Consider the following 16,208-nt stretch of genomic DNA (forward strand, 5'->3'; position numbering starts at 1 on the left):
GGCCTTGTTTTGGGACTGGGAGCTCCTGCCCCGTGGCTCTTGGGATGGGGGAATCCTAGGCTGCCTGTGTTAGAATGCCCCTGCTTACCTGGATTTTCTTGATCCCTTTGTGCTTCTTCTCAGTGAGGCGCACCCTGAAGAATGGCCTCAGCGACGAACTTGTCCAGGCTCTGGGCCTGGCGCAGGCGGCTGGAGTAGCTGTGTGATGGCGAAGGGGGCCTGTGGCCTTGGAGGAGCTTCTGAGGTAGAGCAGACTGCCCATCGGCTGGAGGAAGCTGGGGCTGGCCACTGCTTGTGTGTCCAGCAGAGCCCTGTGATACCTGCACAGTTCTACGTGGGAGACACTCATCACCAGATTTGCCTCGAGTGGAACCTTGCCAGCGTGTTTAGCTTTTGTCACTCCCTGAAGCCAGCCCCCTCACCTTCTCCTGACTGTGGTGCAGCTGGGGGGGGCAGTGCTGGCCATGCTGTGCAAAGACTTTCTCAAAGTGTGGGGGAGGGACTCCACCTGCCTAGAAAAGTATTATTGTGTGTGTGTGTGTGTGTGTGTGTGTGTGTGTGTTGTGTTTAGACTGTTTCCGTCCAGCTCCTGGTTGAGGGGCATGGCTCAGGAACGAGAGAGTTGGCTACCTGGCTGCTGGGAGCCACCTGGCTCCAAATCAATTAGCCTCTCTCTCTCCTGGGACTTCTCCTACTTAGCAGGTCAAATAGTCCACAGCCCTTCTGCAAGCCCGTCCACTCCTGACTGTGGGATGGAGCCATCTCCCTGGGCAGCCCTGAGCCCAATGAGCCTTGGGACAACCTCTTCCTGACCCCCCCCCCCAAGGCAGGCTCTGCTGGCCTGTGTTTGTCTGCAGCAGAGTCGCTTGCATCCCCTGTGTGATAAACTCCCAGCAGTCCCAACCTGAGGGTCCGTTCTGGGCAGCTGGAGAGCCGAGTGAGCAGAGGGGATATTTGGGCACCTCCCGCTGCCGTCCAGGTACAATCCTGAACAAGGGTTTAAAAAGCTGGCAGCCAGCTTCCCTGTTGCATAGAGCTCCTAATCAGTGGTTGGCTGGTGTTCAAATGAATAATGAGAAATAAAGGCTGTTACAATTCAGGCTGATGTTAGAATGGCAAAGTTTCTTTCTTTGTTATATTTCTGTGCTGGTATACAGAGGCTGTTCTTAAGTCAGTAAATTGAACAAAAGGCAATAACCTTTCCTTCATTAGCTAAGCATTATTGTTTCTGAAAGCTTTCCTTATAATGATGGGAAACATGGTGGGAAGTGGAAGGTCCCCTTTGGAATGAAGCCCCAGAGCATGGAGGTCTTACAGCAGAGTGTTGGAGGCCCCCTGAGGTGGCATTTCCAGAGCGCTCTAGTGGAGTCTGAGAAAAGGGTCCGCAGGGACAGGAGCCACCTGCTCTTCCGAGGGCTGCCTGCAGGTGGCAACAAAGCCCCAGAGCTGACTGCCTGGGGTTACTGTGTCCTGCCAGATTGCCACCACATTTGGCTTGAGCCAAACATCTGTGTGACTTTCAAAGGGTAATTTGAAATAATTTCAACAAGGTGAGCATATTCCTAACAGGGAGTGGGCCTTTCCACATCCGTATTAAAACCCAGTACAGTCTGGCATAAAACCGTTTTGGCTAAATCCCACTTTGTGAAATGCATCAGCTGATGAAGGGGACCATGAAAACCCCCACCCCTAAATTCTTTTTTTTGCTAATCTTATCAAAGCTACCTACACTAAAATTCTAAAATGAAGCAAAAAGAAAACAAACGGATAATGCTAAATAACAGTGATATTTTAGTACTTTTACTATTTATGTGCCACCGGTGGTGCTGGGCAACCAGACCCCTCTTGCTCCACGACGGGCTTTTCTGAAGGGGCTAAAGCCAACCATCTATCTTTCGCACACAATGGGACACTTGGCGTTCCATGGGTCCTTGAAGCCAAAGGAAGCCTTCTCAGCCCTGCTTCGGCTGCATCTGCACCTCCTCGCTCTTCCCTGTGTGTACTTTTTTTAAAGAAGTGTTTGTGCTCCCGTGGTTCACTCTGCCATGTGTTGAAGCGCCTGCCCACTCGCCTGCCTGTTTTGGCTCCAATCCTGTTGGCACTCAACCACCACAGTTTGCTATTAGGATGAAGAGGATGGTGACTGTAAAACCGGTAGCTTGGAAGCTGGCTTGGGTACTTAAATCCAATTTAACAGAGTAACAATAGCTTCTTGATGAATGGAAGTTTCCGAGACTTGGGAAGTTGCCGTCCTGGGCTGATTCCCGGGAAAGCCTGCCAGAGAGGATCCCTCATGCCCATTGATGAGGCTCATGATTCATGAAGGAGATTGCTAAGTAGAAATTGATTGACAAGAGGAAAAGCTTGTCTCCCTCTGCCATCTTTGGATGTGGCTCTGAAGCTGCTGCTGCCACCTTCTGAGTGTTGGATGTGCCCTCCCTCCTCCATACACTGCAGGGAAAGAACAGAGAAGGCACCACCTTGGCTGTGGGCAGCATGGAGGAGGGCCAGAGCTGGCCTAAGCAGCCCCGAGAGACAAATTGGGAGCCCCCAGGAGAAGCCTTTGCTGTCTTTTTTTTTAAAAAAATAATTTTTTATTAAGATTTTAAAGATTACAGAAAAATAATAATAATAATAACAATCAAAGAAAAAAAGAAAAAACAATACATATATTAAAAAAAAATCATCAGAAACCATAAAACAGAAGAAAAAAGATAAAAAACAAGTCAAACCTGTACATCACTTGCTTACATTCACTTATTTCCTTGACCTCCTCACACCTCCCATTTTTGTATTCTAATTCAATTTGTTATTTCAGCAAATCCTTCCAACCTTATTTTTATCTTAATAATTTGTCTTAATATACTATAATTTTACATTCTCTTTCACCAACTCATTTTTACTTAATCCTTTATGTCATTTCTACTAAAACCACATAATTTTCTTTTCCCAACATCTTTCTTACAATCCTTAATTTTGCAATATTGTTGAAGATAAACTTTGATTTTTTTTCCAATCTTCTTCCACCGACTCTTCTCCTTGGTCCCGGATTCTGCCAGTCATCTCAGCCAGTTCCATGTACTCCATCACCTTCATCTGCCATTCTTTCCAGGTGGGTAGATCTTGTGTCTTTCAATACTTTGCGATGAGTATTCTTGCTGCTGTTGTGCCGTACATAAAAAAAGTTCTATCCTCCTTTCGCACCAATTGGCCAACCATGCCCAAGAGAAAGGCCTCTGGTTTCTTCTGGAAGGTATATTTAAATACCTTTTTCATTTCATTATAGATCATCTCCCAGAAGGTCTTAATCTTTGGGCACGTCCACCAAAGGTGAAAGAATGTACCTTCAATCTCTTTACATTTCCAACATTTGTTACCGGGCAGATGATAAATTTTTGCAAGCTTGACTGGTGTCATGTACCACCTGTACATCATTTTCATTATATTCTCTCTTAAGACATTACATGCCGTAAACTTCATGCCAGTGGTCCATAACTGTTCCCAGTCGCCTTTGCTGTCTTTCAAGGCTGGTGTTCAGCTCTGGGTTCTCCCTCTGCGTCACTGAGCCTATCCCCTTGATCATTCCACCCTCAAATCTTGCTGCCTCGAGCGACGGTTTCACCTCTTGCACCATAATGCAGGCCTAGGGGGTGCCACTAGTGCTCCCCCAGCAAGTCAGCAGTAAGGCACAGGCACTGGGGTAGGATGTTCTGGAAAAGGAGGGAGAGGACAGAGAAGCTTGAGCATGGGGTGTGTGGAGCCTGAGGTGTCCTGTGCTGTTGAGGGCTTTACTAGGGACCCAGGGGATTTATGACCCCCCTCCACGGAGCAGCAAAGCAGGAAGGGGGACCAGGAATGGCAAGGATGTCTCCTCGCCCACCTGCTTGACGGCTGCTCCCTGCCCTGGAGGAGCTACAGCCAGACGGACTGGGGAGGGGTCTCTGGGGGAGAGGGGGGGGCAGTTCAGGCTCTGGCACTCCTAGGCAGGTGGTATGAAGGAGGAGCTGGAGCAAAAACAAAGGGGGAGGAAGACCCTTTCTGGTGGGGGTGCAGAGGGTGCAGTTCCCCCAGCAAAAGTAACTCTTCTATCATCTGGCCCCCAACCAGAGAGATCCTGCTGCTCCTCTGAGACTGGTGGGAGGTTTTATCATGTTTTTATGCCACACTGAATCTTCCTTTAGTTGATTGCTTTTTTTGCAGCAGACAGCGAAAGCAGGATGAGCAGACAAGGGAAGAAGGACAAGGGGCCCTCTCTCCTGTTCCTTGTCTTCAACTGGCACCTGCTCCCCAAGCCGAGCGCTTGGGCTTATGCTGTTCTTTTCGTCACATTTATTGAATTCAGTCTCAGTGTTCTACCAAAAGCTCAGAACTGGAGCTGTCATCTGATTCAAGAAATCTCATCAGTTAATCATATGATCTTTGTGCATTATTACATTTGTATAAATAAAACCAAGCGTTCTGATAGTATATTTCCCAGTTGCCTAAGATCCAGCATGTCTTACCGACAGGTTTCCAAGGTTCTGGCACAGGTCACATGCCCATATGACATCAATCATTCAAGCCCCCACCCCGATGAAGCAGCCCACTCTTTAGCTTGCCTGGCCAAATAATCCACTTCAAAGAAACAAATTAATCAGGAGCCTCCACGACTCTCAAAGCAAATGACAGCTTAAGGCTGGAACCTTCTCATGCAGAGAGAATAAAAATGTTGTTGCAGGAGAAACCTAGTGGGTGAGAGAGGCTGGGTTATGTCAGCCCATATTGCCAGGAGCAGGAACACAGAGAGAGGAGCTCACAACAACCCTGCAGTGTGCCCCTCTGTTGTTATCTGTTGCTGTTTTTTTAAGGGAAACGCGGCTGAGGCACTGTTAAGTAGCTTGTTGCTGAAACATGGGGAGAGCCATTCAGGTGGGTGGGTGGGTGTTTGCTGGTATGAACATTTTATTTTGCCTTTGGTTTCAGCAATTTTTTGTTGCAATCTCTTTCCAAAGTACAAAAAAGCAAAATTATTTCAAGTTCCGCACCTCAAATATATGAGATGATGTACAAATAAAGCCAAACATACAAACCACAAGCTACATACATGCAAATAAAACTCAAAATTGCCAAACCAACAAAAATAGCAAATATACTAATGGCAACAGCAGGTGCGAGGGTTTCAGCAGGAATGATCTCGGGGATAAAAAGTCATTAGGGAGGCAGTTCAGGTGAGCACCTGTTCTCTGTATAGTAGGAACGCCATGAGTGAGTATGTTCGTGCCAAAGGCTCAAATCCGTTATGCTCAAAAAAGGAAAAGGATGGTTCTTTGACCCATGCTGATAACATGGCAATAGTTATTATATAACTTCAGGCGCCAGACAAAAACCTTTATAATCAGGCCTTCCTTGGGCTGATTAAACATTCTGTGACCTTTTATATGTGCTTGTAGGAGGACGGGTCATTATTATGTATTTTGTGTTTCCATTTTGTATTTTTTTATGTTGTGAACTGTCCTGTGATCTTTGGATGATCTTTGGTGATCTTTGGATACAGATTTCAGTAATAATACTAATAGGTATAACAAAATAGGTGCCCCAAAAGCTATTTTGAGCAATTAATTTATTCATATGTGGGTGTTTGGAGCTTGTCAAGCTCTTTGCCCTCAGGATCCCAGTCCTAAGTCCCACAGGTAGCCTTGCGCTCAGTGGAGAATTGCCAGCCTAACATCAGCTGCTGAGAGACAGAAACAGGAACAGAAGAGTTTCGCAACTCCTGAAGCTTGAGTTCCTTCCCTGGTTCAGTGTTCGCCTTCAAGGAGAGCAGGATTCCTGTGCCATTGACAGTTGGTGTGGCTTGCAGAAATTCAACAGGTTAACCCTTTTCTTTATGGAAACATGGTTATGGGGGAAAGCTTCAGCTGTGGACATTCTGTCTGTCAGGCATTTTAATACTCATGGGTGGCTCTTGACTTGTGTTTTCCCACCCCTACTTCAAAAAAAATCCAAACGTATCAAAGGTTGCCTGACCTGGTCATAGTACCCCCTGCAGTGCTGATTCTACTTCTAAATGTCCTTTCATACATCTAAATTAGCCTATGCAAATTGTATGTATTACTGGTGCAGCAGAGGGTACAATCCTCATGCAAAGTACTGTGCTTAAAAAATATTGTCTCCCTCCCCCCCCCCAAAAAAAAATCCATGGAACAGGAATCCTATGAGCATCCTTTTGCTCCATCAGAATGAGATGGAATCTCATTTCTCCTAGATTTGTTGGCATCTCAAACCGGCTAAGCAGGGAAATGGCATTAGCTTCTCCTTATTGACCACTCAGTTGACTGGGAAGTTTATTCTGCTCAGGAAGAGGCAAGATACCAAACTAATTTTTTTGGGGGTATTGATGAAGTCTAGGAGGAATTGTGAAAAGGGAGCCCTGTGCCAAACATCCCTGCCCACCCCCTTGCTGAATCCCTGCCCACCCCCTGCCCACCCCCCTGCTGTAGCCACAGGTTCTTTGCTGCTGGTGACCAAAGCTTTCTTTACCATCGTAATGTAATGGCTAGAAGCTTGACTTTAAGTGGAACCATCTCCCTCAGGAGGTTGTGGACACTCCTTCCTTGAAGGCTTTTAAGCAGAGGGTGGGTGGCCACCTGTCATGCTTCAGCTGAGATTCCTCCAGCATTGCAGGGGCTTGGAAGATGACCCTTGGTGTCCCTTCCAGTTCTATGGTTCTAAGTGGAGATTCATTAGAACAGCCCTACTCAAAGCACTGGTCCATGGGCCTGTGTCAGACCAAAAACCAACAGTTGCTGGTCCATGGCAACTCCACCACATCCCAGGTTGGGTGGGATGCTTCAGGGACCAAATCTGGTGCCAGTCACTGCCACATTATATAGGTGTGTGGGTATTCCTGCCCCCATCCCCAACATTAGAAAGCTTGAGAAGCCCTGCTTTGGGATGCACATGTGAGGGCAGCAGCAGCAGGAGGAGGAGGAGGGATTTGGTCTTACCTAGAATGTGGTACGTGCAGAAGCCGAGGACGTGTGAGACTTTGACCTTGAGCGAGTGTTTCCAAGAGAAACAGCCGGAATGAGCTTTTCCCCCTTTGGCGTTTTAGTAAGTCTAACTGGTTTTAAGGATAACTCCCCCCCCCCCACCAGAGGGGCATGTTTTGTAAACAGCTGCTGGTGCCAAAAGAGGACGGCTGAAGGAGAGCAGAGCCTCCTCATGGGACACTTGTGTAAAAGGGGCAGAGAAGATGCTGCTGGTGGAGGAGACCTTGGGGCCAGATTAGTCTGCCTGAAGGAGGCAGCAGGGGATGTGGGGAGGTGCATCCCTGGCACAGGGATGGGGTGGGGGGACAAGGACCCTCCTGGCTGCTCACTGGCCTGTGTTGACCCTTTCCTTGGCACATGAAAAAACCAGGCCTGACTGGATCTGGGGAGGACAGTTTACACTCTGCACTAACATAGACATGCTGTATTTTGCACCCAAATAACTCCCCCCTTTGGTACCAAACAAAACCGTCTCTTGTATAGATTTGTTTATACTGCAACATTCCGGTGTTTGAACGATGGAGGGGAAAGGCATGAGCGATTCACAGTGTTGAACAGTGGGGCTAGATGTGCAAAGCCTTCCCTGGGAGTAAGGCCCACTGAATTCAATGTGAATGACTCATGAGAAAAAGTAGTTAGGATTCCAGCAGATGGAGGCTTTGGCCTACCTCCAGAGAGCCAGAGGAAGTCTTGCTGAGTTCCATAGGACAGATTTTCCAGCTAATGGCATAAATAATTCGCTGGGTGAGAAACTTTGTTGGATACAAAAATTTCTGAGTTTGTAGATAATGAAGCTGGTTTGCGGCCTAGACATCCAGAAAGTGCTGCAGACCAAGCTGAACTTCCCCTGGAGAAACAAACTGTGACGGTCAGACAAAGGATTTCAAGGTGATTGAGTGAGACTTGGAGTACTGGGTGCTGCAAAATGATTGGTCCAGTGGAGTCTGGGCATCCCGCAGCTCAAGGCAACATTCTAAAAGTGAAAAGCACCAAGGAATGCTCAAATGGAAAGTATAAACTGGCTGACCCAGTTAAAAAAATAAAAAATAAAAAGAGGCATAAAATGACTTGCACTTTGACACAGTGACAACATCACACTTGCCAGAGTGGCGCTAGGCAGCACTGATTCCCACAGGTATTTCCCCATCACTGAGCCAGGGTGGTGGTTTGGAATCCCCCCCCCCTTTCAGGCAGTCCATTCCCCATTGATCTCCCTCCACACCCACCCCACCCTAGAACTGGCTGACCTTGCAGCTCTTGAGCAGCCCAGATCATTAGGTTCACATGTGTTTGTGTATGTGAAGGAGCTTTGTGTTCCTCTCTTCTATGTTTATATAGGGCTCTGTGCTTCTCCGTGTGTCTGTATGTGAGAGGTCCACTGCTGGTCCCTTGCCTGGAGCACACAAAAACCTGGAGGTGGCTTTGCTCCAGGGTGGTACAGAAGATTCTGGAGCTCTTTGAGCTTGGCCCATCCTCAATCTCACCTCCTCCTCCTGTTGCAAGTCTGTGAAAACATGGCCTGTTTCCATGTGTGATACTAGAAAGCCTTTGTGAGTGTTTCTTCGGCCACTGTTGCTGCCACACAGAATTACAGTTGACAACAAAAGAGCCAAACTTCTTATTCTTATGCTTCTAGATAGAATGATCAGTGATATAGAGCTGAGGTAAGGAACCTTCATCCCAGCAGCCAAATATGTTCCTCCAGGCATCTCAGTCTGGCCCTTGAGACTCTCCTCTCAAACCACACCTCTCAGCAGCCGTACTTCATGCCATTCTTGAGGCGGTTTGCCTGGGTGGAATATGCCCTTTGAAAGCTGATAACACCTCTTAGTTGCCTGAGTGGAGGATAGAGATGGGGAGAGTGGGTTTGTTTTTTTTTTTATAAATATTTTTATTAATTTCCAATTTTTAACAGAAACAAAAAACAACAGAGAAAACAAACAAACAAAAAACTCATATTTTCATAACCTTATTTTCATAACCCTCTTTTCCCGGACTTCCCCATACCTTTCCCTTTTTGCATCCTTAGTTTAGTACCATTATTCAGCAACCTATCTTACCCAATTAAATAAAAATTTATCCTCTTTCTCTATTCCACCCTAAATTTTAAACCCAATTATCGCTGCAATTCTACGTCTTCTTTTCCCTCAGCATTTTAACACTCCTCAGTTTTATAATAATTCTTAAGATACATCTTAAATTTCTTCCAATCTTCTTCCACAGTCTCTTTCTCTTGGTCGCGGATTCTGCCGGTCATTTCTGCCAGTCCCATAAAGTCAATCACTTTCGCCTGCCATTCCTCCAGCGTGGGTAGCTCTTGTGTCTTCCAATACTTTGCTAGAAGAATCCTTGCTGCCGTAGTAGCGTACAAAAAGAAATTCTTATCCTTCTTCGGCACCAACTGGCCGACCATACCCAAGAGAAATGCCTCTGGTTTCTTGTTAAAGGTGCACTTAAGCACTTTCTTAATTTCATTATAAATCATTTCCCAGAAGGCCTTAATCTTTGGGCAGGTCCACCAAAGGTGGAAAAAGGTACCCTCAGTCTCTTTACATTTCCAGCATTTGTTATTGGGCAAATGGTAAATCTTCGCAAGCTTGACTGGGGTCATGTACCACCTATAAATCATTTTCATAATGTTTTCTCGTAAGGCATTGCATGCCGTAAATTTAATACCTGTGGTCCATAACTGCTCCCAGTCAGCAAACATAATGTCATGACCTATGTCCTGTGCCCATTTAACCATAGCAGACTTCACTGTCTCATCTATTGTATTCCACTTCAACAGCAAGTTGTACATTCTTGATAAATTCTTAGTATTGGGTTCTAACAATTCTGTTTCCAATTTCGATTTCTCCACCTGGAAACCAATTTTCCTGTCTTGTTTGAAAGCCTCCATTATTTGAAAATAATGGAGCCAATCTCGTACCTTGGACTTTATTTTCTCATAACTTTGTAATTTAAATTCACCACCTTCTTGTTCTAAAATCTCAGAGTATTTCGGCCAATTGGTTGTCATATTAAGTTTCTTTACTTCCTTAGCCTCCATAGGTGAAAGCCACCTGGGAGTTCTGTTTTCCAATAAATCTTTATACCGTATCCATACATTATATAGTGCTTTCCTGACAATATGATTTTTGAAACCCTTATACACTTTAACCTTGTCATACCAGATATATGCATGCCAACCAAAATTATTGTCAAATCCTTCCAAATCTAGAATGTCTGCATTTTCAAGAAGTAGCCAATCTTTTAACCAGCAAAAAGCTGCCGATTCATAGTAAAGTCTTAAGTCCGGCAGGGCAAACCCCCCTCTTTCTTTAGAGTCGGTAAGTATCTTAAACTTAATTCTGGGCTTTTTGCCCTGCCAGACAAATTTAGATATGTCTTTCTGCCACTTCTTGAAACAGTCCAGTTTATCAACAATTTGTAATGTCTGAAACAAAAATAACATTCTAGGCAATACATTCATTTTGATCACAGCAATTCGACCTAACAAGGAAAGCTTCAGGTTTGACCATATTTCTAAATCTTTCTTTATCTCAGTCCAGCACTTGTCATAGTTGTCCTTAAATAAGTTCACATTCTTAGATGTCATGTTAATCCCCAGGTATTTTACACTCTTTGCCACCACTAACCCAGTTTCCTCTTGGAATCTTTCCCTTTCAACATTTGTTAAGTTCTTTTCCAATACCTTGGTTTTTTGTTTATTCAACTTAAATCCTGCGACCTGGCCAAATACTTGAATTAATTCCAAAGCTCTTTTGGTACTAGTGTCTGGCTCTTGCAAGGTCAGTACTAAATCATCTGCAAAAGCCTTTAATTTGTAATGTCTGGCTCCGACCTGAATCCCTTTTACCAGCTGATCTCCCCTAATCATATTTAACAGGACCTCCAGGACCGATATAAAAAGTAATGGGGATATTGGGCACCCCTGACGTGTCCCTTTTTCTATAGGTAGTTCATCCATAACCACATTATTTACAATTAACTTCGCCTTTTGCTCAGAATAAATTGCACTTATACCATTTTCAAACCTTTGGCCTACCCCCATCCCATGGAGATTCTTTTTCATAAATTTCCAAGATATATTGTCAAAGGCTTTCTCCGCGTCCACAAAAATTAAAACTGCCTTCTCCGCGTCCACAAAAATTAAAACTGGAGAGTGGGTTTGAAAGTATACAAACATAAAATTTGCATTCATTTATTGGCTCACTTTTCCTCGAGCCTCATGCACCCCTGGCATGTGGCCCTCAGAAAGTTGTCCTGATGGGAATGCAGCCCCAGGCCTGATCAAGTTTGCCCACCCCGCTACAGAAGGACAAGTCTTGATGAAACAGAACCAGCGTGGCCTCTGCAAAGGTAAGTTATCTGAGAGTGTCAACAAACATATAGACAGAGGTGATCCAGTTTGACATTGCGTAAGACTTTCAAAAAGGTCCTTACCAAAGGCTCCTAGGTAAGCTTAGCAGTCATCGAATATGAGGCGAGGGCCTCTTGCCGATCATGAATTAGTTAAGTTGCAGGAAACAAAGAGTAGGAATAAATGGACAGTTCTGATGGTGAGATGGAGAAAGTGGGGTCCCCCAAGGATTGGTATTGGAATCTGTGCTTTTTAACTTGCTCATAAATGATCTAGAGTTAGGAGCGAGCAGTGAGCAGGTGGCCAGGTTTGCTGATGATACTAATTTTTTCAGGGTCATTAAAACAATAAGAGATTGTGAAGAGTTCCAAAGCGATCTCTCCAAACTGATTGAAAGGGCAGTAGAATGGCAAATGTAATTCATTGTAAGCAAATGTCAAGTGATGCACACTGAGGCAATAATAATAATAATTTAAGACAGACACTCATGGGCGTCTGTACTGGTGGTGACTGCCAGGAATGGGAGCTTAGGGGCATGGGCATGGGCAGGGGGCTAGCTGCCCTTCCCCAAATCAAGTAAATAAAAAAAAATATTTGACTGACCAATCGCATTGCAGATAGCTTGGTTCTGCCCCCCCCCAAAAGTCCTGCTCCCCCAACATAAATCCTGCTACATCTATGCTTGGGGTCATTGTGGATATCTCTAATATGTTGACCTAGCGTGCGGCATTTATGGGAAATGTGAATTTCATGCTAGGCATCATTCGGAAAGGAAGTGAAAACAGAACTGTTGATATAATACAAATTGATGATGCAACAGCATCTGTAATAATGTGCATTATACTTCAAAAGGGATGCGGGTGGCGCTGTGGGTTAAACCACAGAGCCTAGGACTTGCCGATCAGAAGATGGGCGGTTTGAATCCCCACGACGGGGTGAGCTCCCATTGCTCGGTCCCTGCTCCTGCCAACCTAGCAGTTCGAAAGCACGTCAAAGTACAAGTACTGTAGATAAATAGGTACTGCTCCGGCAGGAAGGTAAACAGCATTTCCGTGTGCTGCTCTGGTTCGCTAGAAGCGGCTTAGTCATGCTGGCCACATGACCTGGAAGCTGTACGCCGGCTCCCTCGGCCAGTAAAGTGAGATGAGCGCCGCAACCCCAGAGTCAGCCACGACTGGACCTAATGGTCAGGGGTCCCTTTACCTTTACTATACTTCAAAAAGGATACTGTAGAATTGGGAAAGTTTTATAAAAGGGCAACTGAAGTGAACAAGGAATGAATCCTCTATGAGGAATGATTGCAGCATTTTGGGATAAGATGATAGAGATGTATAATATTATGCATAGTGTGGAGAAAGGGGAGAGGGTTTTTTTGAATGTGGGACAAACTGAAATAGCTGTCAAGTGAAGACATCTACATCCCCTGCACCCACCCTTAATAAACATTTTCACCACTTTTGCAAGCAGGTCTTCTGCCTCTAGAGAAGAAAGGGCCCCTTTTTGACATGGCATTGCATCCTTAATTCATAAAGGGGCCCAGAATATACCCAACACCCACTTATGAACTGGTGCACCTATGTTTGGGGGCATGACCCCCTTCCTTGGCGGTGCTGCTCTTTTACATCTCGCCTCGGCTAAAGCCAAGCCACTCTCAACTCCCCGGAGCTTTCCAGCATCACCACGCCCCAGAAAAACCACTCCGTCCAGTTTGCTGCCACTCAGCAAAGGTGCTGGTGTTTGGGCTGGTTGTGAAATATGTTTTTCTCGCCCACCCCCCTCTCCACATCCACCCGCACTGCCACCACCAGCACTGCAGAATGGAGTTTGTTTTTGTTACAGAGTAGTGTGTGAGGACGGGGCAAACCTCACGTCCCAGCGCCTGGGTGGTCCTCCACTGCCCCAGGCTCCGAAGCCAGCACGTTGCCCTTCAGGAAGAGAAGGGAGCTGGGCCCTTGCAGCAGGGGCCCTGTGGCACAGCCCTGGCACACTGCCTTGCCAACGGGTGTTGATCCTGGCACACAGCGGAGTCTCTCCTAATCCCATGTGCCACAGAGGACAGAGGGTCACGTTTTGGCGCAGGTTGTGTTGTGAGCCCCAGGGTTTCTTAGACTGGGGCTGGTGTACACACAGGCTATGGAATGGGCCTGGGCACGTGGGCCTGGATGGCTCTCCCTTGTTGAATTACTGGAAAGCGCTCTGTGTTTAAAAATGATGTTGACGTCTCTTCCCATGCAGTTAGATCTGTCTGTGTTGCCTATTACTTACTGGGACTGGATATTAGGAGCAAGTGCCAGCCACGCTACTTGGTTCAGACCCCAGTTCAGTGCTTTAGAAAAGAGCAAGATTTGGCCCAAGGTACTTCAGAGATCGAGGTCTGAATACAAATCCTGATCTGGAAAACGGGTGAAATTTGCAGGGATATTAGCCCCTGCTCGGTTGATAGTAACTGCATGATTATAGTCAAATATGCCCACAGTTTTTATGTTGGACACCTTAAAGTTTTAGTAGGAAGTTTTAAAATGCTTTTAAATACTTTGCATTGTTGTTATTGCTTTTTGTCATTTGCCGCTGTGAGAGGAAGGGCAGGTTAAAAATCAAATTATTAATCATTAATATTCATAATACCCCCCCCCAAAAAAACCCTGAAATTTGAAGGCATGGTTGCCCTTTCTGAGGGGGTGAATTGTGCCAACTTTCAGAAAGATATTGGTAGCATTTTTTTCTGCAATGGCAACCTTACAAATTTGTAGTTAAAAAATATATATATATTCCTTTAATCACCTGTATTGTTTTATAGGCAATATGTATAAAAACAGCATAAACAAGAGACCTGTTCCTTGGTAAGAAACCTACCAAATTACAGGCACCTCTTATACAGTGGTACCTTGGGTTACATATGCTTCAGGTTACAGACGCCGCTAACCCAGAAATAGTACCTCGGGTTAAGAACTTTGCTTCAGGATGAGAACAGAAATCGTGCTCCAGCAGCACGGCAGCAGCAGGAGGCCCCATTAGCTAAAGTGGTGCTTCAGGTTAAGAACAGTTTCAGGTTAAGAACGGACTTCCAGAACGAATTAAGTCCTTAACCCGAGGTACCACTGTACTTTGGTACTTATACAGTATTTGGTACTTGTACAGTGGTACCTTGGTAGTCGAACAGCTTGGCTCTCAAACAAATTGGTTCCCAAACTCTGCAAACCCAGAAAATGTTCCGGTTTGCGAACATTTTTCGGAAGCTGAACATCCGATGCCTCTTCCACTTGAGTGCAGGAAGCTCCTGCAGCCAATCAGAAGCCGCTCCTTGGTTTTTGAACAGTTTCAAGAGTCGAACGGACTCCCGGAACGGATTAAGTTTGAGAACCAAGGTACCACTGTAGTTGACTTTTGGTGGGGAAGGTTGGGAGAACTAAAAGGCATTTAACGCTCTTTCTGTGGCTTTTGGGGCAATGATTTTATCAGGAAAAATTATCTTGATTCATTGATCTTCTGCACACACCCTCCAGGATAAAAGAAGCACCTCTCACCAGTTTCTAGACAGTTCCATGGATGGTCATCCCCTTTCCAGGCACAACTCTTTTGTGCTGGTTGTTACCTAAAAAATTGACTTCCAAATTTGGCTTTCAGGCAGTTCCTGGCGGTGTCATTTATCAAGCAGTATTCTCTGTTGACTAGCAAATATTGCCAGAGTCCCAATGCCAGGGAATCAAGTGCCAGATAACCTTGTGTGCCAACTATCAAATTCTCAAATATACAGAAACAAGTGTCATTGGATGCTGAATTTTGAAATATGTAAAGGTAGACAGATTCTTGGAGAACTGTGTGTTTGATCCTTGACCTTCATGACAGATTAAGATTGACAAATTGCAGAATCTCTGAGGGGCAGGGCATGTAGGCCACTTGGGAATTCAACACACACACATTCTGATACTCAGTGCAAGAGGCTGGGACTGAAGCATCCATCCCCACCAGATCAAAGAGGGGCTGCCTAGCCTCTGCTTGAAGGCAGGCAGCCAAGGAGAGCCTACATGTTCTCCCCCATGAAATTGGTGCCCATGTCCAACGGCTCTTCCCAGCAAGCAGTTCTGCCTAATGTTCAACCAACATCTTTTAAGAATAATTTTTTATTAACCGACCAATCACATCAAATCAAACCAAATTACATAAATTCCAAATTACACAGCCGAATTTTAAATTTTTGTTGGGGGTACCCATATTTCAAGTTCCGAAGGGGATCCAATCAACTTCTTGCTTCTTACTGCTGTTTTAATGTCCACAAATCTAACCTTATGATGTTCACAGTACTATCCAGTCCTTTCTTATTGTTTTTCCACATCTCTTGTTGTTATTTTCATATATTTTTCCTTTCTCTTTGTGACCTCTGATAATCTCCGCAAGCTGGTTAGAACAGTTTGTAATCCTGCGTGGATATTATTTTTTTTATCCAGTAGCCATATCCAGACGTTTTCCATATAACATCACTTCCATACATCAAAACAGTCTTAGCGTCACTAATCTTCACCAATCTGCCTCCTTTCTCAAAACCTCTGGGGAGAATCACTAGGAATGCAGTCTGAAAACAAGTCTGTTCTTCCTCCCGGCTATAAATCCTTTGGCAAGATGGCGACTCCGAATTAATTGCTGCGCCATTCCCAAAAGCTCTTATTGCTTCTCGATCTCCATAAAGCATACTTTTGGTTAAAGTTTATCTCCACACAGACCTTAATCATCCTGCTTGGGTCAGTTCAACCAACGATTCTAATGAGGAGGGGTTCTTGTAAATCACATAGAAGGAAAGTAAAAAAGGTCCCCCCCCC

The 16,208-nt window shown here is 45.2% G+C and overlaps 1 protein-coding gene and 1 long non-coding RNA gene across 3 annotated transcripts in view; one reads left to right on the forward strand and one right to left on the reverse strand.

The window, feature by feature from the left end:
• FHOD1 (formin homology 2 domain containing 1) overlaps nt 1-1,105 on the forward strand; it is a 32,975-nt gene extending 31,870 nt beyond the window's left edge. For both annotated transcript variants that reach the window (XM_079985866.1, XM_079985867.1), the window contains one exon: nt 124-1,105. In XM_079985866.1, coding sequence (XP_079841992.1) covers nt 124-206 — 83 coding nt within the window. In that variant the 3' untranslated portion in view covers nt 207-1,105. The remainder of the gene's footprint in view (nt 1-123) is intronic.
• LOC307221450 lies at nt 538-5,451 on the reverse strand. Its single transcript, XR_013841418.1, has 2 exons — nt 3,510-5,451; nt 538-2,561 (listed from the first exon to the last, which is right to left on the reverse strand). It is a non-coding gene; the product is annotated as an uncharacterized lncRNA (long non-coding RNA).
• Nucleotides 5,452-16,208: the final 10,757 nt, after the last annotated feature.

Source organism: Podarcis cretensis (assembly GCF_951804945.1).
Source record: "Podarcis cretensis genome assembly, chromosome: 8".
Lineage (NCBI taxonomy): Eukaryota > Metazoa > Chordata > Lepidosauria > Squamata > Lacertidae > Podarcis > Podarcis cretensis.